This window comes from Rana temporaria, chromosome 9 (assembly GCF_905171775.1).
Source record: "Rana temporaria chromosome 9, aRanTem1.1, whole genome shotgun sequence".
NCBI lineage: Eukaryota > Metazoa > Chordata > Amphibia > Anura > Ranidae > Rana > Rana temporaria.
In genome coordinates, this window is record NC_053497.1 from 20,912,186 (window position 1) to 20,935,275 (window position 23,090).

A 23,090-nucleotide genomic window follows, 5' to 3' on the forward strand; every position below is an offset into this window, starting at 1 on the left:
AACTTGTAAACACAGAGTCTGAAAAACAGGTTCGGTCCTTAAGTAGCTAAAGCTTGGACAAAACTCTTTCGTTTCTGTGCTTTGTTAAAATGACTGAAATGAAGAAATGTGTGTGAACTCAAATGATAGACAAGCTGTGTCGGCAAAAAAAAAGTAAAAATGTTTCCAGCATGTAGCCTTAACTACCATTGAAGAATAGGCTGCCCAATGACCGAGCCATTTTTTGCGATACAACACTGCGTTGCTTTAACTGACAATTGCGCAGTTGTGCAACGTTGTACCCAAACAAAATTTACGTCCCTTTTTCCCCACAAATAGAGCTTTCGTTTGGTGGTATTTGATCACCTCCTGTGGTTTTTATTTTTTGCACTATAAACATAAAAAGAGCGACAATTTAAAAAAAAAAAAGCAATATTTTTTCCTTTTTGCTATAATAAATATCCCCAAAATATATACAAAAAAAATATTCTTTCTCAGTTTAGGCCGATATGTATTGTTCTACATATGTTTGGTAACAAAAATAATAGGGGATAGATGTATGGCATTTTTTTATAATTTTATTTTTATTAGTAATGGCGGCGATCTGCGTTTTTTTTTTTTTTTATCGTGACTGCAACATTATGGCGGACACATCGGACACTTTTGACGCTATTTTGGGACCATTGTCATTTATACATTGATCAGTGCTATAAAAATGCACTGATTACTGTGCAAATGACACTGGCAGTGAAGGGGTTAACCAGTAGGGGTGAGGAAGGGCTTAAGTGTGTCCTAGGGAGTGATTCTAACTGTGGGGGGCTGGGCTACTACTAGCGACACGACAATGATCACTGCTTCCGATGACAGGGAGCAGAAGATCACTGTCCAATTTTAAATTTTTTACGTCGTTTGCGTAAGTCGTTCGCGAATAGGAATTTGCATAGAATGACGTCACCTACGTCGTAAGCATTGGCGGGTTCTGGTTTAATTTCGAGCATGCGCACTGGGATACCCCAGGGACGGCGCAGGCGCAGTTCCAAAAAAACATTGTTTACGTCGGATCACAACGTATTTCCATAAAACACGCCCCCATTACATCCTTTTGAATTCCGCGCTCCATACGCCGCGAGAGATACGCTACGCCGCCGTAACTTACGGCGCAAATTCTTTGAGAATTCGATTTAAAAAAGATAAGTTACGGCGGCGTAGCGTATCTTAAATACGCTGCGCCCGGCGCAGATGTACCTGGATCTGCTCCCTTGAGTCTGTGGGACCCGCGGACAAGCTCACAGCGCACGTGGCGGGGGCGCAACAGTAAATTCAATGGGATGTACAGGTACGTCCCTTTTGCGCAGCTGTCCCATTCTGCCGACGTAAATGTACATGCGGCGATCGGTTAATTGACGCCACAAAAATATAAAGGATCAATAAAGAAACTTGGCAATTTACTTTACTTGGCACAGCACTCGGCTTAATACATCTACATCTTCATAGAAGGGAAATTCTGTTGTCATAGAAACCATCGTGTCCCTATTTTATTTATTACTAAAGTGATTCATAGTCAACGTGAGGCCAGAAACGGCAAACACCAGAAGTCTGAGTCACATTGAAGTGCCACAAGGAATGTGTGAGAACATACGTTTCTTTGTTTCTATGTCTTGGCAATGGGGAAGCACAAGCACTTTATGGAGTTAAATTCAAGGATATATATATATATAACTCAAAAAAATGTGTAGGATCTGCTGCAGTTATGAATTCCCCACTAGATAGTCTGGCATAGTGCTGAGTTTTGCTATAGTAGATAACTGCGCCAATCCCAAATTAATATCTGTGACAATAAACACTGGCCCGGATTCAAGTAGATTTGCGCATTTTCTTACGGAGGCGCAGGGCAAAGTTTTTGCCCTGCGCCCCCGCAAATTTACTGCGCCGCCCTTGATTCACAGATCAGTAGCTCCGTAAATTGCGTGGGCGCGCCGGCAAAATGCCCGGCGTAAGCGCGCGCAATTTAAATGATCCCGTAGGGGGCGGGAATCATTTAAATTAGGCGCGTTCCCGCGCCGAGCTTGGAGCGCATGCTCCGTCGGGAAACTTTCCCGACGTGCATTGCGGCAAATGACGTCGCAAGGTCGTCATTTGCTTCAAAGTGAACGTGAATGGCGTCCAGCGCCATTCACGATTCACTTACGCAAACTACGTAACTTTCAAATTTCGCGACGCGGGAACGACGGGTATACGTAACATTGGCAGCCCCTGCTAATAGCAGGGGCAGCCTTACGCGAAAACCGCCGTACGGAAACGACGTAAATTGCGTACGCAGGGCTCGCGCAACGTTGTGAATCGGCGTTAGTATGCAATTTGCATACTATACGCTGAGCACAACGGGAACGCCACCTAGCGGCCATCGCAAGAATGCAGCCTAAGATATGCGGGCATAAGAGCCTTATGCCGCGCATATCTTAGGCTGCAGTTGGCGTAACGAGGTTCCTGAATCAGGAGCATTCGTTACGCCGGGGCAAGTAAGCAATTGCGCTGTGTAACTTATGGTTACACAGGCGCAATTGCTTCTTGAATCCAGGCCACTGTGTGCTACCATCGGTGATTTGCCATGCATTGAATTAAAGGGGTTCTAAAGGTTAGTTTTTTATTTTCTAAATGGGTTCCTTTAACCACTTAAGACCCGGACCAAAATGCAGGTAAAGGACCCGGACAGTTTTTGCGATTCCGCACTGCGTCACTTTAACTGACAATTGCGCGGTCGTGAGACGTGGCTCCCAAACAAAATTGGCGTCCTTCTTTCCCCACAAATAGAGCTTTCTTTTGGTGGTATTTGATCACCTCTGCAGTTTTTATTTTTTGCGCTATAAACAAAAATAGAACGACAATTTTGAAAAAAATGCTATATTTTTTCCTTTTTGCTATAAGAAATATCCCCCAAAAATATAAAAAAAAAACTTTTTTTTCCTCAGTTTAGGCCGATACGTATTCTTCTACATATTTTTGGTAAAAAAAATCGCAATAAGCATTTATCGATTGGTTTGTGCAAAATTTATAGGGCCAGATCCACGTAGCGCGGCGCTTCTTTACGTCTGGCGTAGTGTATCTCAGATACACTACGCCGCCGTAACTTACGGCGTATTTCCCGTACCCACAAAGAATTTGCGCCGTAAGTTACGGTGGCGTAGTGTAAATGTGTCGGCGTAAGGGCGCGCAATTCAAATGGCTAAGTTGTGGGCGTGTTTTATGTTAATACGTCTTGACCCGACGTAAATGACGTTTTTTCTGAACGGCGCATGCGCCGTCCGTGGGGGTATCCCAGTGCGCATGCTCCAAATTAACCCGCAACAAGCCAATGCTTTCGACGTGAACGTCATTCTATTGGTGTTCTAACTGAAGGGGGATGAGACTGACCTAGAGGAAATTAGAAATCGTGGTTCCTAGCCATTAGGAACTCGCGATCTGCATTTCCTCATAGAACAGGAATGTGTGTGTTTACACACACGTCCCTGTTCTGCCTCTCGTGCCCGGAGATCGCGCGCGGCCGGCAGTCATCGCGACCGCTGGTCACGAGCATCGGCAACTCCCGAGATTAAGCGGCCGTGCGCGCCTGCTAACAGCACTTAAAGCCGCCGACGTACAGCTACGACGGTTCGTTCAGCGGAGCCACCCTGCCGCAGTATGACTGCGGCGGATGGTCCGCAAGTGGTTAATGGGCGATTTTACCTTGAGTCAAAAACATATCAAAATTTGGAATACGTTTTATACATTAACTGACTACAGTGGTACCATGAAATTCCTAATTGTTATTTTGGAAGGGAATTTGTTTATAAGTATATAGGAAGAAGTTCAATGCAGAGGCCAGAAACTTCCAAAAATGAGGATAAAACGTCTTAATTTTTGAAAGGTGTTGAAATAACTAGAACATAAGAGTGAGTGAGTGAGAGACTTGTAAAGCGCAACACATGCGAACTGAATCGCCTCTGGGCGCTGTATCCATTTCATGGGTAAGGAACCCCTTGACCTCAGAAGAGATGGGTTTTAATCTTTCTCCTGAAGGCCAAGTGGTCCGGCTCCAGTCGGAGGGTGGTTGGTAGTGCATTCCACAGGCGGGGTCCTTGGACTGCAAATCTTCGATCTCCTTTGGACTTGTATCTGGCTTTGGGTATCTGGAGGAGGTTTTGATTGGTGGATCGCAGAATGCGATTGGGGTTATGGGCTTTTATTTTTTCGCATAGATATTGGGGGACGTTGCCTTGAATACACTTATGTGTTGGACAGAGTGCCTTGAAAGTGATTCTGTCTTTTACTGGCAACCAATGAAGGGATCTCAGTGAAGGTGAGATTGATTCCCATGGTTTTTTCCCAGTCACTAGTCGAGCGGCCGTATTTTGAACGACTTGCAGACGAGTGATTTGGTGTTTGGGGAGTCCTAGATAGAGGGCATTTGCGTAGTCGAGTCTGGAATTGATGATTGTTCCCACCACGACTGCAATGTCCTCTTTCGGGATAAAGGGCGTGAGTCTGCGTAGTTGGCGCAGCAGATGGTGGGATCCGCTGACTACTGTCCCTATTTGTGCATCCATTGTCATGTAGGTATCGAAAATGACTCTGACTTTTGACTTTGGTGCTAGGGGTGATAGTTTTACCCAGAATGGGTGGGGGAGTCCATGTTGACGCGGGGTGATTTTTCCGGTTAGCGTGAAACAGGAGAAGTTCTGTTTTCGAATCATTGAGTTTAAGATAACTGTCATCCAGTTATCTATTAGGCCCCGTACACACGACCGGATCGATCTGCTGAAACTGGTCCGCCGGACCAGTTCCAGCGGACAGATCTGGTCGTGTGTACGGAGCCTTAGAGTAAGGCATTTCTCTAGTCCAAGAGAATGATCCTTTTTGTTGCAGATGCGGAAATACAGTTGTGTGTCGTCTGCATAGGAGTGGTAAAGTAACTTCTGGTTACTGATGATTTCAAAGAGAGGGCGAAGATAGATATTAAACAATACGGGCGATAAGGGAGATCCCTGAGGGACTCCGCATGACACCGTACGTTTTTCAGAAGTGAAAGACCCCAGTTTCACTATTTGTGATCGGTTTTCCAAGAAGGAGGGGAACCAGGGTAAATCACCTTCAGCGACTCCGGCTACTTCAGCTAGCCTAGCCAGTAGCAGCCCGTGGTCTACAGTGTCAAAAGCCGCGTTAGGTCCAACAGTATCAGGAGACAAGATTCTCCTTCGTCTGTGGCCTCTAGAGCGTCATCCCATATTTTGAGCAGCGCCGTTTCTGAGACTTAATCTACAAACTTTAGAAGTTTCTATAACATGTAATTAAGCAATCATCTGGTATAGCGGCAGATCAGTGCTGTAATTTGTTTTCCTAAAATTAAAATTATACATTATCACTGTAGAACGTTTCAAGAAATCCATTAAATAAGGTGGAATAGCGTAAAGTGGAGAATTCAACAAAGAGAACGCGACCCTTCAAAAAGCTTTTGTAAAGAATTGTAATTTATGGGAGCTTAAAATTAAAGTCTATTTGAACCACTAATTACACAGTCTAAGTACAAAGACAGTGTATGAAAGTAGATATAAACCCATTTCGAAAGCAATTTTCAATGATTTAAAATTTTAGAAGCGGGGAGGGGGGGGGGGTGTAAGTTGACAATTCAACATGATTCTCCTTAAACCAGATAAGCGGGGGGAGGCTGCTGCTGCTGCCGAACGTCGGCTAGTACTTCTTCTGACTGCCTCCCCCCATGTTCTTTTTAACCCCCCCTCCCCTCCCTACCGCATACCGCTGCATACAGCTGCTGCCCCCCTCACTACCGAATACCGCCGCATACAGCTGCTGCTGCTGAACTTTAGCTAGTACTTCTTCTGACTGCCTCCGCGGCTCCCCCCCATGTTCTTTTTACCCCCACTTATCGCATAACGCGCTGCAGAAGATTCAGTTTGCTGTTCCCGGCCAGACTGAAAGGAAGTGAGCATTAAGTGTGTGCAGGAGGAATTGGGAAAGGAGCTCGGCCACGCTACAGGCTGCAGCATTTATAGGAAGCGGCGGCGCTCTGCTGGGGCCCCAGGCAGTTGCTTGTTTTACCTGTCCTGTTCCGACGGGCCTGCGTGAAGGTCCTTGTTCAGGCACTTCCTGTTATAGGGTGACAATGCTCAGTTCTTGTCCCCTAATTGCGCTACTGTGTTGTCACCTTGTTAGAGGAACTTCTCATGGAGACTAGGTATGTTTTAACACACATTACATAGACATGGTCCACTGTTGTCACCATCAGGAAACCTGCCCTGCAGTGCCTGTAGCCATCACTAGAGTGCATGTTGACAGGAACTGGCTGCAAAAAAGGCTGCAGAAAATCGGCAGCACGGAGATGCAACAAAGGATGGAAAACTGGTAAAAACTATTATAGAAAAAAAAAAATATATATATATATATATATATATATATATATATATATATATATATATATATATATATATATATATATATATTATATACCGTATTTATCGGGGTAAAGCGTGCACCCCAAACCTAGAAGGGAATTTTAAGGAAAAAAAGATAAATACAGTTTGAATGCCCCTCGTCGGTGTCTTGCCCCGCGGCCATCGGCGGCCTTGTACGGTCCGGCGTCCGTCTGAGGCCTTGGTGGTGTCCTCCCCGCTTCTCCCGCGCTGTCTCTGAGCGCCACCGCCGACATATACTGAGCGCAGTACACTCGGCTAGGCTCGGCTCCTCTCGCATAATGGCTAGGAAGCGGGACAGGGCATGACCGCAAGCGGAGCCGAGCTTACCAGAGTGTACCCGAGTGCACTGCGCTCAGTATATGTGGGCGGCAGCGTTAAGACAGCGCGGATCGGCGTATAACGCGCACCCACGATTTTCCCCTGATTTTAAGGTGAAAAAAGTGTGCGTTATACGCCGATAAATACGGTACTTAACGATTGAGTATATGTACTCTCGTGAGGTAATTCTCAATTCTGGAATCCACTAGGTGGTCACCCACCTAATATTAGGCAGACCCCCGTTTTTGCCACCAAAACAGCCCTGACTCGTCAAGGCATGGACACCACTAGACTTATGAAGGTATGCTGTGGTATCTGGCACCAAGCCGTCAGTAGCAGATCCTTTAAATCTTAAAAAAGTTTCGAGGTGGGGCCTTCATGGATTGGACATGTTTTTCCAACACATCCTACAAATGTTCGATTGGATGGAGATCTGCAGAATTCAAAGACCAAGTCAACACCTTGAACTTGTGTTCCCCCAGCCATTCTTAAAGCGGGGGTTCACCCTATCGACGAAAAAAAAACATTTTTTTTTCTTTTACCTTAAAATCAGGCATTGTAGCGCGAGCTACAGTATGCCTGTCCCAAATTTTTTACCCCCGTACTCACCTTGTAGTCGTCCATCGAAGATACCGGGGAATGGGCGTGCCTATGGAGACGGAGGATGATTGACGGCCGGCTCTGGCGCGTCACGCTTCTCCGGAAATAGCCGAAATAGGCTTGGTCTTCACGACGCGTGCGCATAGCCTGTGCGCAGGCGCCGTGAAGAGCCGAGACCTACTCCGGCTGTCTTCGGGGAGAGTGACGTGCCAGGGCCGGCCGTCAATCATCCTCCCTCTCCATAGGCACGCCCATTCCCCGCGGGAGCCGAAATCTACGATGTCCGAGTACAAGGTGAGTACGGGGTTAAAAAAATCGGGACAGGCATACTGTAGCTCGCGCTACAATGCCTGTCTCGATGGTAAAATGTGTCGGGGGGGGGGGGGGTGAACTACTGCTTTAAACTCATCAGACCAGGCCAACTTCTTCCATTGTTCCGTTCTCCAGTTCTGATTCTCACTTACCCATTTGTAGGCACTTTTGGCTGTGGGCACCCTGACCGGTCTGCAGCTACGCAGCTCCATACACAACAAACGCTGATTCTCTGTGTGTACTGACACCATTAAGAACCATCAATAACTTTTTCAGCAATTTTGAGCTACAGTAACTCTTCTATTGGATAGGACTACACAGGCCAGTCTTCCCTCCCCACCTCCATTAATGAGCCTAAAGCAGGCCATAGATTATGCCATTTTTTAGTTTTTCGTGGATTGCAGGAAAGAAAAAAAATACTTGATTCCCCATCAATACAGTCAGTGTTGATGAGGCAATCCCTCCTGCGAAGCTGTTGGGTTCTTCTGGGATTGGGGGGGTCTCGGGGAGCCGTCCCCGCTGGGAGGACACAGTAATAACTGGTAGCGGCTATAGCCCTATGACCCTGTCACCGGTTATGCTTCCATGAACTGCTTTTGAGTAAGCACTGAGTATCAGAGCGAAACATCAGCTGTGTATCTCGTTTTCACCTTTTTGCTATGGATTTTAGTGTTTTCCATTTTACCATTAAAGGACAATTCAGGAACAGTGGCGGCTGGTGCTCAAATTTTTTTGGGGGGCGCAAACGAAAAAAAAAAATGCAGCCACTGGGCCCATCAGATGCAGCCACTGTTCCATCAATTGTCACCACTGTGCCATGCTATCAAACGCAGCCACTGTGCCATCAAACGCAGCCACTGTGCCATGCCATCAAACACAGCCACTGTGCCATGCCATCAAACGCAGCCACTGTGCCATCAATTGTCACCACTGTGCCATGCCATCAAACGCAGTCACTGTGCCATGCCATCAAACGCAGCCACTGTGCCATCAATTGTCACCACTGTGCCATGCCATCAAACGCAGTCACTGTGCCATGCCATCAAACGCAGCCACTGTGCATCAATTGTCACCACTGTGCCATGCCATCAAACGCAGCCATTGTGTCATCAATTGTCACCACTGTGCCATGCCATCAAACGCAGCCACTGTGCCATCAATTGTTACCACTGTGCCATGCCATCAAACGCAGCCACTGTGCCATCAATTGTCACCACTGTGCCATGCCATTAAACGCAGCCACTGTGCCCTTTGTTGCCACTGTGCCCTTTGTCGCCACTGTGCCCATCGATGCCACTGTGCCCAGTATAATGCCCATTGATGCCACTGTGCCCAGTATAATGCCCATTGATGCCACTGTGCCCAGTATAATGCCCATTGATTCCACTGTGCCCAGTATGACAATGATCCCAAACACACCGCCCGGCAACGAAGGAGTGGCTTTGTAAGCAGCATTTCAAGGTCCTGGAGTGGCCTAGCCAGTCTCCAGATCTTAACCCCATAGAAAACCTTTGGAGGGAGTTGAAAGTCTGTGTTGCCCAGCGACAGCCCCAAAACATCACTGCTCTAGAGGAGATCTGCATGGAGGAATGGGCCAACCTACCAGCAACAGTGTGTGACAACCTTGTGAAGACTTACAGAAAACGTTTGACCTCTGTCATTGCCAACAAAGGATATATAACAAAGTATTGAGATGAACTTTTGATATTGACCAAATACTTACCGGCGCGGGCCAGCCGGTAATTGAGGCCGCAGCTTTGCGGCCTTCTGCAGGTCTCAGCTTCCTTCTGTGATCGCCATCTTGTGGTGGCCGTTGGCATTACAGGTTACATTAAATTACATTACAGGTAGCAAAACAGAAGTTCTAATGTGTTTTTTCACTGTTTTCACTGCCATCTCTTTCCTCTAATTAGAACCCCCAGACATTATATATATTTTTTATTCTAACGCCCTAGAGAATAAAATGGCTGTCGTTGCAATACTTTGTCACACTGTATTTGCGCAGCGGTCTTACAAGCGCACTTTTTTGGGGAAAAAATACACTTTTTTTATTTAAAAAATAAGACAACAGTAAAGTTAGCCCAATTTATTTTTATGTTGTGAAAGATAATGTTACGCCGAGTAAATTGATACCCAACATGTCACGCTTGAAAATTGCGTCCACTCGTGCAATGGCGACAAACTTTTACCCTTTAAAATTTTCATAGGCGACGTTTAAAAAATTCTACAGGTTGCGTGTTTTGAGTTACAGTGGAGGTCTAGGGCTAGAATTATTGCTCTCGCTCTACCAATCGTGAAGATACCTCACGTGTGGTTTGAATGCCGTTTACATATGCGGGCGCTACTCATGTATGTGTTCGCTTCTGCGCGCAAGCTTGGCGGGACAGGGCGCGTTTTCTGGCTCCTAACTTTTTTAGCTGGCTCCTAGATTCCAAGCAAATTTGTCAAACCCTGTGTATATATTAACATACACTGTAGTTTAAAAGACAAAGTGATGGGCACTGGTAGGCAACACTGATGGGTGACACTGAGGGGCACTGATTGGCAGCACTGGTGGGCACTGTAGTGATAATTGGTGCCCTTAATATCGGTGTAGATGTTCCTTTTAACACAAGCTGGTTATTGCTCTTTTTCCTCTCCTCACATTGTCAGCATGAGGAAAGAAAATCTGATAACCATAAATTGTGTTCACTTCCCTGATCAGCTGTCATTGGACACAGCTGATCATATAATAAAGGGCCGCTGGGATTGGTCCTTAAAGGAACACTAAAGGCAGATTTTTTTTTTTTTTTTTTTAATAACAAACATGTTATACTTACCTCCACTGTGCAGCTCGTTTTGCACAGCGTGTCCTCGAATCCGGTCTTCTGGGGTCCCTCGTCGGCTGTCTCGGCTCCTCCTCGCAAAAGCTTTCTACCTTAATGCGAGCTCGCATTGTGGAAAGCTTTTGCGAGGCATAGCAGCCGACTGTATCACTTGGCCCCGCCCCCCGGCGCGCCGCGTCATCCGCTGTGATTGACAGCAGCGCCAGCCAATGGCTGCACTGCTATCAATCCGTCCAACGCATACTGTAGACAGGTTAATTGGTTTTCTGCAAGCTGGTCGGTAAGTAGGCTTGGTTTTTCCCTGGGCATTCCCCAGGTTTTTGTTGTTATCTGCTTTAGCCTTCCAATGCTACTTACTGTTATGGCCAGCTATAGACGGGGGCAGTGGACATGTTTATGCTTCACCTGTGGTGTTTATATTGGTCCATCAGTGCACCAACACCTTTGCAGCCATTGTGCTATATGCTGGGTGCTTGGTGTGCTCTTGTACCTTTAAAGGAGGGGTGGCTTCCCTTCAGTTCACCTGCCCCTGTCTATCCATTAAAATGCATGTGCCTCCACTGTGGGGACACTCATTGTTTAGTGTTAGGACCACAGATATTGCAGGGTGCCTTGGCGCGGCTCTGTGGCTCACGCATACGTTTGCAAATGCGTGCGGACCGAACCCCTGTTTTTAACGCATACTGTAGACAGGTTAATTGGTTTTCTGCAAGCTGGTCGGTAAGTAGGCTTGGTTTTTCCCTGGGCATTCCCCAGGTTTTTGTTGTTATCTGCTTTAGCCTTCCAATGCTACTTACTGTTATGGCCAGCTATAGATGGGGGCAGTGGACATGTTTATGCTTCACCTGTGGTGTTTATATTGGTCCATCAGTGCACCAACACCTTTGCAGCCATTGTGCTACATGCTGGGTGCTTGGTGTGCTCTTGTACCTTTAAAGGAGGGGTGGCTTCCCTTCAGTTCACCTGCCCCTGTCTATCCATTAAAATGCCTGTGCCTCCACTGTGGGGACACTCATTGTTTAGTGTTAGGACCACAGATATTGCAGGGTGCCTTGGCGCGGCTCTGTGGCTCACGCATGCGTTTGCAAATGCGTGCGGACTGAACCCCTGTTTTTAACGCATACTGTAGACAGGTTAATTGGTTTTCTGCAAGCTGGTCGGTAAGTAGGCTTGGTTTTTCCCTGGGCATTCCCCAGGTTTTTGTTGTTATCAATCCGTCCAGCCTAGCCAATCAACGGGCAGGCTGGGAACCGAAGAGGATCACGTGGACGCGCGTGGGACTTTCGAGGGGTCAGGAAAGTAAAGCGGGGGTTCGGGGGGGGGGCGGTACCGTTGGATGTTTTTTCACCTTAATGCATAGGATGCATTAAGGTGAAAAAACATTTACCTTTACAACCCCTTTAACCTTGATCTGTGGTCAGCTGAGTCTGAAGGACTCCGTGATCAGAGCACCGACGGTGTGCCCCCTGCGGCGTGCGGGCAACAAGATCACAGCAGGACATCCATGTACGCCCTCCCGGAAAAATAAACCCTTGCTGTAGCCGTCTTTCGACTATAGTAGGGGCAGGAAGTGGTTAAAATAAATTCAATTTTATTAGTGAGACAAATTCTACATTTAAACTTTTGGGCATTTGTCTTTTTTATAACTGAACTAATATAATTCATTACGAGAAAAAAAGAAAAGTAAAAGGAACATTTCCCGCATTGATTATTATTTTCTAAGAATACTTTGTTGCAGTTTAAAGTTTCTGAAATCCACAGGTAATTTTCTGCCATTATCTGTACATAGAAGTCAGACATGTCTGTATGCATTGTACTTAAATAGCTCAATGTCTGGGGAGATCTGTCTCAGAGGGACACCACTAAACTGCACATGTGGTCTGCAGACACAATGATTAGAAGACTTTAAATTCTATCTAAAACTTTTAGTTTTAATACATTGTGGAAACGTTAGTTCTGTCTGTGCCCCTGCTGGGGGATTCATCTAGGGCTAGGCTAAATGCACTATATTACCAAAAGTATTGGGACACCTGCCCTTTACACGCATATTACGTTTAAATGCTTGTCGACCTGCCGCCGCAGTTATACGGCGACAGGTCGGCTCCCCTGCGCGAGAGCCCGTAGCTATACGTCGGCTCTCGCGCAGGCCACTAGGGGCGCGTGAGCGCGCGCGCCACCCACTCTCCCCCGACTCCTGTGCACGTGCCCGGTGGGCGCGATTGCCGCCGAGCACACGCGATTGCTCGTTACAGAGCGGGGACCGGGAGCTGTGTGTGTAAACACATAGCTCCCGGTCCTGTCAGGGGGAGAAATGCTGACCTTCTGTTCATATAATGTATGAACAGAAGATCAGTCATTTCCCCATGTCAGTCCCACCCCCCCTACAGTTAGAACACACCCAGGGAACATACTTAACCCCTTCCCCGCCCCCTAGTGTTAACCCCTTCACTGCCAGTGGCATTTTTATAGTAATCCAATGCATTTTTATAGCACTGATCGCTATAAAAATGCCAATGGTCCCAAAAATTTGTCAAAAGTCTCTGAAGTGTCCGCCATAATGTCGCAGTACCGAAAAAAAATCGCTGATCGCCGCCATTACTAGTAAAAAAAATAAAAATAATAAAAATGCCATAAAAATACCCCCTATTTTGTAAACACTATAACTTTTGCACAAACCAATCAATAAACGCTTATTGCGATTTTTTTTTTTACGAAAAATATGTAGAAGAATACGTATCGGCCTAAACTGAGGAAAAAAAATGTTTTTTTATATTTCTTTATCGTACATCACGGGACACAGAGCGGCATATTCATTACTATATGGGTTATATGGAGTACCTTCAGGTGTTGACACTGGCAATCTCAAACAGGAAATGCCCCTCCCTATATAACCCCCTCCCATAGGAGGAGTACCTCAGTTTTTACGCCAGTGTCTTAGGTGTTAGTCATGGTTTAGCTTGCCTCCGCATCCTTGGGATTAGGTGAGCTACCGGTTCTGTCCAAAAAAGCCTCAGCGCTAAAGTGGTCAGTAACCGGACCCCAAACCCTTGGGGTATAGCCCATAATGCTTTTCTTTTTAGAGAGCTGGACCCTGGGCCCAGAACTTAGAAACCTTTGGGTGCCTAATGTTTTCTGTTGCCAGGGTGCTATATGGGCCCAGGACAGTGGATCCTTCATAGGAACCCAGGGCCTGAAGGTCTAGACATCCCCACGGAGATGGGGGAAGATTGGGCCTCTTGCTTGGCAAAGTCCTGCGGCATGGAGCAGGTAAGTGAGGGGAAAACTTGCGGAACTTGGTTCTTAGCAGGTTTTTTTCTGGGGGGTCACAGGGGACATGCCTAAAGTTATGCACTGCATCTGGCAAACTAGTCACATATCATAAAGATAGGATGGCTCTATATGTATTATTCCCCATAAGATGTGACCTCCCTTGTAGTGTTGGAAAAGCATTGAGTGGGGCCTGTGTGATATAAAAATATATGTGTGTGTCAGAGAGCTGTGCTTACCTGCAAGCCTCCAGGCGATGCTCCATTCAGTCTTCCTCCTCAGAGCAGGCAAAACGCTGACCTCCTCATGGTTCCAGGCTGCAGGCTGCAGTTTGCTGGAACAGAGAGGTCCCTTCCTCCCAAATCCCCCCCCCCCCCTGTCGGGAGGGGCATTTCCTGTTTGAGATTGCTGGGGGGGGAAGGGCGGGTCAGTGGCTTAAGGAAGGGGCGGCCCTTCCTTGTTTGTTCCATTCAATACTTTGGAACGGGGGAGGAAAGACCAGAACGGCAGCACGGGGCGCCGAGGACTCACAGTGGCCAGAAAGGATATTGCAGTCTTCAGAAGACTGTTTTTCAAGCCTAGAAATAGGCTGTTTTCTTTTCCATCTCATAGTTTTTCTTTGCAATACTACTCAGGGGGACAGAATGTTTTTTTTTCTTTCCTGGATTTGAAACAAAAACGAAAAAAAAAAAAAAAAAAAGGTCATCTAGGGGAGAGGAAGCATTTTTTATCCCCCAAACAGGTGTTTGGGCAATTAACTTTTATAGTTCCAAATACCAATAGGTAGCAGGTGTACCTTGGTATTGTACCATAGGCATCCGGAGAGTCTAAGGTCTCGGACAAAGTTATGCCGCTGCTTTCCCCACAGGGAGCCTTGGGGCCATCGGGATCTGGGGCTGGAGCTGGCGCGGGTCAGTCCAACCCTAAGATGGTCACGGACGAGGTATTACTCACCTCTTTAAGAGAGATGGAGAAAAGAATGGGAAAAATGATAGCCACAGCTATGCGGGGCAGTAAACGGATTAGATCTCCGTCGCCCGAGCGCAGACCCTCAGAAGAGGAGGTCCTTTCCTCAGGGGAATTGGACGACCTCTTGGACAAGGACCAAGTAGGTTCAGGGATCGAAGATCCGGATACAGAGGAGTCTGGAGCAGTCTCCCAAGGGGAGAGCTGGTGGACTCAAGCCTTAACGGACTTGGTCCATAAATGCATTCAACTTGCCAGTACCAGATCTCCAGGTATCTACGGTTTCAGCTTTGGGCTCACTGAGGGCGCCTCAAAGCAATGCAGTATTTCCGATCCACCCTCTACTAGAGGGAGTTTTGTTCCAAGATTGGAACAAGCCAGAAAAATCTTCTTACCACCTAAAAGATTCTCTGCCCTATATCCTATGGAAGATAAATTTTCCAAGAAATGGGCTACTCCTGCAGTGGACGCAGCCATCTCATGTATTAACAAATCATTAACATGCCCTGTAGAAAACATACAGGTATTCAAGGATCCAGTTGATAAACGCTTGGAAGCACTACTTAAGAACTCCTTCACTACTGCAGGGGCAGTAGTACAGCCAGCCGTGGCTGCGATTGGGGTTGCTCAAGCATTATCGGATCAGGTTAAGCAGATGCTTAAACTTATTCCTGCCCAGCAGGCAGAAGAATTTTCGGATGTCCCTAAGGCCATATGTTTTACAGTAGACGCAATTAAGGATTCTATCCAGCAAGCGTCACGTTTATCGTTATCCCTTATCCATATGAGAAGACTCTTATGGTTAAAAAGCTGGGAGGCCGAGCCCCCATGCAAGAAGCTCCTGGTAGGGTTCCCCTTCCATGGAGGACGACTCTTCGGAGAAGACCTAGATAAATACATTCAAACCATTTCAAATGGCAAAAGTACTCTCTTGCCAACTAAGAGGAAGTTTCAGGGGCCTGCGTTTAAACGACAGTACTCCCCTGGGCAGGGGCCCTCTAATGCCAAACAGTATCGACGGCCTCCTGCGAAAGCAAACTTCGGCTTCAACAGCAAATCACAAGGACAGGCTGCTAAAGGCAGAAAGCAGTGGGTTCGCAAACCAGCAAACCCAGCCCCCAAGCCGACCTTATGAAGGGGCGCCCCCACCCACGAAGGTGGGGGGAAGGCTGCGACTCTTTTCAGAGGTTTGGGAAGCCAGCATTCCCGACGAGTGGGTACGGTCTTCCGTGGCCACGGGCTACAAATTAGATTTCCTAAGGTTTCCTCCTCTTCATTTCCAGGAGTCGAGGATTCCAAACGATCCGGAGAAAGGAGCCGCATTAATGTCGGCATTAAATCATCTACTTTCCCAGGAAGTAATAGTAGAGGTACCAGTCCTGGAACAGGGGCTAGGTTTCTACTCCAACCTATTCATCATCCCGAAGTCCAATGGAGATGTCAGGCCAATTTTGGACCTAAAGATGGTAAATACATACCTAGAGATCCGCTCATTTCGGATGGAAACCGTGCGGTCAGCAGCTACCACACTCCAAAAGGACGACTTCATGGCGTCCATAGACATAAAGGATGCCTACCTTCATCTTCCAATTTATCAGCCACATCAAAGATATCTACGCTTCATGGTGGCTTCGCGTCACTTCCAATTCGTGGCGCTTCCCTTCGGGTTGGCTACGGCCCCCCGGGTGTTCACGAAGGTCCTAGCTCCAATCCTAGCCAAACTAAGGATCCAAGGGGTCACGATCCTAGCATACCTGGACGACCTCCTAGTCATAGATCACTCGTCTCCCGGCTTGGAGCGAGCAGTGGCCCTCACGGTCCAATACCTCGAGAAGTTCGGCTGGGTCCTAAATCGAGAAAAGTCAGCTTTCCTGCCCACAAGGCAGTTGGAATATCTCGGCATGAGATTAGACACAGAACAACAAAGAGTGTTTCTACCTCTGAGGAAGGTCAAAGCCATCAAGGAATTAATCCTACTGGTTCTAAGCAAGAAGGAACCGACTATTTGCCTATGTATGAGATTACTAGGCAAGATGGTGGCCACATTCGAGGCGGTACCATACGCCCAGAGCCACACTCGCATCCTGCAGGCAGCCATCCTGTCAGCATGGAGCAGAAGGCCGCAGGCCTTGGATATCCCGTTGCCGCTCTCATCAAGAGTCCGACAAAGTCTGTGCTGGTGGTTAGACCCTCAGAATCTACTGAAGGGGAAGTCTTTCAGCCCAGTGGCTTGGAAGATGGTGACCACAGACGCCAGCCTGACGGGCTGGGGAGCAATTTTGGATGGTTGCACTCGCCAAGGTACTTGGGCAACGCCAGAGAAGCAGTTGCCCATCAACATCTTGGAGCTCAGAGCTGCTCGACTAGCCCTCAGGGCTTGGACGTCAAAATTGCAGGGGTTCCCGGTGAGAATTCAATCAGACAATGCCACGGCCGTGGCATACATAAATCACCAAGGGGGAACCAGGAGTCAAGCTGCTCAGAGAGAGGTGAGCTTGATTCTCCTATGGGCAGAGGCTCATGTGCCCTGCATATCGGCAATATTCATTCCAGGAGTGGACAACTTTCAGGCGGACTTCTTAAGCCGCCAGACTCTTTTGCCGGGGGAATGGTCTAGGCATCCACAAATCTTTCAAGCACTCTGCCAAAGATGGGGAGTGCCGGACGTGAATATCATGGCATCGAGACTCAACAAGAAGCTAGACAGGTTCATGTCCCGCTCAAGGGATCCGATGGCCTGCGGAACCGATGCGTTGGTTTGCCCTTGGCATCAGTTCAAACTTCTTTATGCGTTTCCCCCGCTCCAGTTACTACCCCGCCTGCGGCGCAGGATCCGGGTGGAGCACATACCAGTCATCCTGGTAGCTCCAGCATGGCCCAGAAGGGCATGGTACTCACTAATCTTAAAGATGGTAGTGGGAGACCCTTCTTGGACTCTTCCTCTACGGCCAGACCTGCTATCGCAAGGTCCGATCCTCCACCCTGCCTTACGGCATCTAAATTTGACGGCCTGGAAACTGAATCCCTGATTCTCAGGGGTAGAGGTCTGTCTCAGAAAGTAATCTCTACCCTAATCAGAGCCAGGAAACCGGTCTCTAGGGTGATTTATTACAGGGTCTGGAAGGCCTATGTAGGCTGGTGTGAGTCCAAGCGATGGCTTTCTCGCAAATTTACCATCGATAGAGTATTAAGTTTTCTCCAGCTAAGAGTGGATAAAGGATTGGCATTAAGCATAATCAAAGGACAGATTTCTGCTCTGTCAGTGTGGTTTCAGCGGCCGCTGGCCACCCACTCGCTGGTTAAGACCTTCCTTCAAGGGGTCTTACGTATTAAACCTCCAGTTAAATCCCCGCTTTGCCCGTGGGATTTAAACCTTGTTCTGTCAAGTTTACAGAAACAACCGTTTGAGCCGTTGGCTGAAATTCCTTTGGTTTTACTGACAAAAAAGTTAGTATTTTTGGTCGCCATAGTTTCCGCAAGAAGAGTATCGGAACTGGCGGCCTTATCCTGTAAGGAACCATATCTTATTTTTCATAAGGACAGGGTCGTTCTCCGCCCTCATCCTTCCTTCCTACCGAAGGTTGTATCCAGTTTTCATTTGAACCAGGATTTGGTATTACCATCCTTCTTCCCTAAACCTACTTCCAGAAAGGAAGGGTTGCTGCATACCTTGGATATCGTCAGGGCCATGAAGGCCTATCTTAAAGCTACAAAGAAGATCCGGAAAACAGATGTGCTGTTCGTATTACCGGATGGGCCCAAGAAGGGGCAGGCAGCTGCAAAGTCCACCATTTCTAGGTGGATTAAGCAATTAATCACTCAGGCCTACGGCTTGAAAGGGTTGCCTCCTCCAGTATCATTAAAGGCTCATTCTACTAGGGCCATGGGCGCCTCCTGGGCAGCACACCACCAGATCTCTATGGCTCAAGTTTGCAAGGCGGCAACCTGGTCTTCTGTCCACACGTTTACAAAGTTCTACCAGTTGGACGTAAGAAGGAATTCTGATACAGCCTTTGGGCAGGCAGTGCTGCAGGCTGCAGTTTGAGACCCTCGGAATCCGGGGGCTCCTCTTTTTTGAGTTAAATTTAAAATTTAAGATTATTTTTCTCAACTAAGTTGGATTTATTATGATTTGAGTATTCTCTAAATTAAATCCTTTTGTCTTGGAGATGTTCTCCCTCCCCTCATTGTGAGCATTGCTTTGGGACATCCCATATAGTAATGAATATGCCGCTCTGTGTCCCGTGATGTACGATAAAGAAAAAGGGATTTTTAATACAGCTTACCTGTAAAATCCTTTTCTTGGAGTACATCACGGGACACAGAGCTCCCACCCCTCTTTTTGGGGACCATTTTGGGAGGCATACTGCTTGCTACAAAACTGAGGTACTCCTCCTATGGGAGGGGGTTATATAGGGAGGGGCATTTCCTGTTTGAGATTGCCAGTGTCAACACCTGAAGGTACTCCATATAACCCATATAGTAATGAATATGCCGCTCTGTGTCCCGTGATGTACTCCAAGAAAAGGATTTTACAGGTAAGCTGTATTAAAAATCCCTTTATTTTTGGGGGATATTTATTATAGCAAAAAGTAAAAAATATTCATTTTTTTTTCAAAATTGTCGCTCTATTTTTGTTTATAGTGCAAAAACTAAAAACCGCAGAGGTGATCAAATACCACCAAAAGAAAGCTCTATTTGTGGGAAAAAAAGGACGCCAATTTTGTTTGGGAGCCACGTCGCACGACCGCGCAATTGTCAGTTAAAGCGACGCAGTGCCGAATCGCAAAGGGTGCTCTGGTCTTTGACCAGCAATATGGTCCGGGGGTTAAGTGGTTAATTACATCCCAGTCTTAGTCCGTAGGGTTCAATATTGAGTTGGCCCACCCTTTGCAGCTATAACAGCTTCAACTCTTCTGGGAAGGCTGTCCACAAGGTTTAGGAGTGTGTCTATGGGAATGTTTGACCATTTGTCCAGAAGCACATTCGTGAGATTTAGGCACTGATGTTGGACAAGAAGGCCTGGCTCGCTGTCTCGACTATAATTCATCACAAAGATGTTCTATCGGGTTGAGGTCAGGACTCTCAAGTTCCTTCGCCTTAAACTCGCTCCTCCAGTAAAACCTTGGATTGCAAGCATAATTTGTTCCGGAAACATGCTTGTAATACAAAGCACTCTTATATCAAAGCAAATTTCCCCATAAGAAATCATAGAAACTTAAATGATTCGTTCCATAACAAATTATTCATAAGTCCTTCAGTTTATAGTCCATATAAAAAGATTATAGCAATGTGATAGGTTGTGTAACCATAAAATGTCCATCCACAAATGGAAGTCTCCCCAAGGGGATTAGAAGCAAAATCCAGCAGGAGCTACAGAGTATAAAAGAGAAGAGAGGCACCTCTAAGGCCGGGTACTAACGAGCAAACATGTACGATGAAAGCGGTCCGTCGGACTGACGACGGACCGCCAACGACGACGCCAACGACGACGTTGGCGGGCCTGCCATTTAAAGGCTTCCACGCATGCGTCGAAGTCATTCGACGCATGCGAGGGACGGCGGGCGCTCGGACATGTACGGTAGGTCTGTACTGACGACCGTACATGTCCGGGCGGGCAGGATTCCAGCGGACGGTTTTAAAACACGTCCAGGAATATTTGTCTGCTGGGAAAAGGCCCGGCGGGCAAATGTTTGCTGGAATTCGGCCCGCTCGCGCCTACACACGACCAAACATGTATGCTGAAACTGGTCCGTGGACCAGTTTCAGCATACATGTTTGGTCGTGTGTACGGGGCCTAAGTGTAGCAATAAGTTGCCCAATGTTGTACCTTCATTAATGTAACCATTTTACTACACTTTGGGCCAGATTCAGGTAGAAGTGCGGCAGCGTAACGTATCGTAGATATGTTACACCGCCGCAAGTTTTCATCGCAAGTGCCTGATTCACAAAGCACTTGCGATGAAAACTACGCCGGCGGCCTCCGGCGTAAGCCCGCGTAATTTAAATGGGCATGTGCCATTTAAATTAGGCGTGCTCCCGCGCCGGACCTACTGCGCATGCTCCGTTTCGTAACTCCCGCCGTGCTTTGCGCGAAGTGACGTCATTTTTTCGAACGGCGACGCGCGTAGCGTAATTCCGTATTCCCGGACGGCTTACGCAAACGACGTGAATTTTTAAATTTCGACGCGGGAACGACGGCCATACTTTATACAGCAATACGATTGCTGTGTAAAGTTAAGGCACCAAAAACGACGACTAACTTTGCGACGGGAAACTAGCGGCGACGTAGCGAACGCGAAAATCCGTCGTGGATCGCCGTAACTCCTAATTTGCATACCCGACACTGGTTTACGACGCAAACTCCCCCCAGTGGCGGCCGCGGTACTGCATCCTAAGATTCGACAGTGTAAAACAATTACACCTGTCGGATCTTAGGGATATCTATGCGTAACTGATTCTATGAATCAGTCTCATAGATACTCTGAGAGATACGACGGAGTGTCTGAGATACTCCGTCGTATCTCCGCTGTGAATCTGGCCCTTAGAGGCTCCTCTCTTCTCTTTTAGGCCTCATTCACACGGACGGACTGTTCGGGTCCGCCTGTCAGTTTTGATGGCAGACCTGAACGGCCGCCCATGCATCCCTATGGAGCGTCGGATGTCAGCGAAGACATGTCCACTGACATCCGACCCTATCCGATCCATGCGGATCGGATCGGGTAAGATCTGATGAAAACGGACATGCTGTCCAAAAACGACGACTAACTTTGCGACGGGAAACTAGACTAGCGGCGACGTAGCGAACGCGAAAATCCGTCGTGGATCGCCGTAACTCCTAATTTGCATACCCGACACTGGGTTACGACGCCGCTGAGCTGGCGGGAGCAGGCGGACTCCGTAGGAACAGAGTCCGCCTCGTGTGAATGGGGCCTTATACTTAGTTGTGACATGACACTACTTGTATATCAAGACATCGCTTGTATATCAAGTCAAAATGTATTAAAAAATGTTGCTTGTCTTGCAAAACGCTCTCAAACCAAGTTACTCTCAAACCAAGGTTTTACTATAATATTAGTTTAAAATGTACATACCAAGCATACACTATACAAAAACAATGTAAATTAAAATTACCCAATATAAAACCGTTCTAGCTTCTGGTAGACAGCATGAGGTAACGAGAATCCACTGGCCATGAACCAGATGAAGATGATACAGATTATTCCTTTAACTGTTGACATCCGAGGTTTCAGAGGATGCATAATAACCTGAAACAACAAGAAAAGCTTTCATAGACTAACCCATATTACAATATGCAATAACCATTACTGAACATGTCATACAACAATGGTCCAAGGTTTGTGGGTATCTGCCTATGAAAACTATATCTATATCCACTGTTGGCTATTCAATTCCAAAACCATGGGCATCATAAATAAAGTTGAGCCCACGTTGTGGTTATAACATTCTGTGGGAATTTGTGTCTATTCAGCTTGTGAGGTTAGGTACTAATGTTGGATGAGAGGACCTATAGCTCACATTTAATTTCATCCCAAGGATGTTTGGAAGGGCTGAGGTTAGGTACTGATTTTGGGTGAAATGACCTGATCCCAGAGGTGCTCAGTAGGGTTGAGGTCCGTTGTCACCTTTTTACCTTTTACTGCTGTAGGTCGGCTAGTTCCTGTGGTTCCACATGCTTGTTTTCAGCTCTTGCTGCACTCAGCATCTATGGGTTTTGTTTCTTTCCTTCCTGCTACTTCCTGTCCAGCCTCCCATGTGCTTCTCTATTTAAATTCCACTCTGACCAGTTTCTAGTTGCTTGAGCAACACTTTTTCCTGTGCGCCCATTGTGTAACCTGCTTAACCTAACCTCTCGTGAACTGATCTCTTGTGTACCGACTCGGCCAGTTCTCGGGATTACGTTGTCTGCAGCCCGCCCTGACCTTGGCTCGCTATACGGCTCTCCTTTGCTTCATCTGTCCATCCATCCGCTTCTGACAGTGTCTTGTTGGATGAGAAGACCTGATCCCAGAGGTGCTCAGTAGGGTTGAGGTCAGGCACTGTTGGATGGGAAGACCTGATCCCTGAGGTGCTCAGTAGGGTTGAGTTCAGGTACTAATGTTGGATGAGAAGACCTGATCCCAAAGGTGTTCAGTAGGGTTGAGGTCAGGTATGTATGTTGAATGAGAAGACCTGATCCCTGAGGTGCTCAGTAGGGTTGAGGTCAGGTATGTTTGTTGAATGAGAAGACCTGATCCCAAAGGCTCTCAGTAGGGTTGAGGTCAGGTATGTATGTTGAATGAGAAGACCTGATCACAAATGTGATCAGTAGGGTTGAGGTCAGGTACTTATGTCG

At 47.1% G+C, this 23,090-nt stretch overlaps 1 protein-coding gene across 1 annotated transcript in view; it reads right to left on the reverse strand.

Moving 5' to 3' along the window:
* LOC120913166 (probable G-protein coupled receptor 83) overlaps nucleotides 1-23,090 on the reverse strand; it is an 88,961-nt gene that overhangs the window by 17,675 nt on the left and 48,196 nt on the right. The window contains exon 3 of the mRNA XM_040322907.1: nucleotides 21,869-22,002. Coding sequence (XP_040178841.1) covers nucleotides 21,869-22,002 — 134 coding nt within the window. The remainder of the gene's footprint in view (nucleotides 1-21,868; nucleotides 22,003-23,090) is intronic.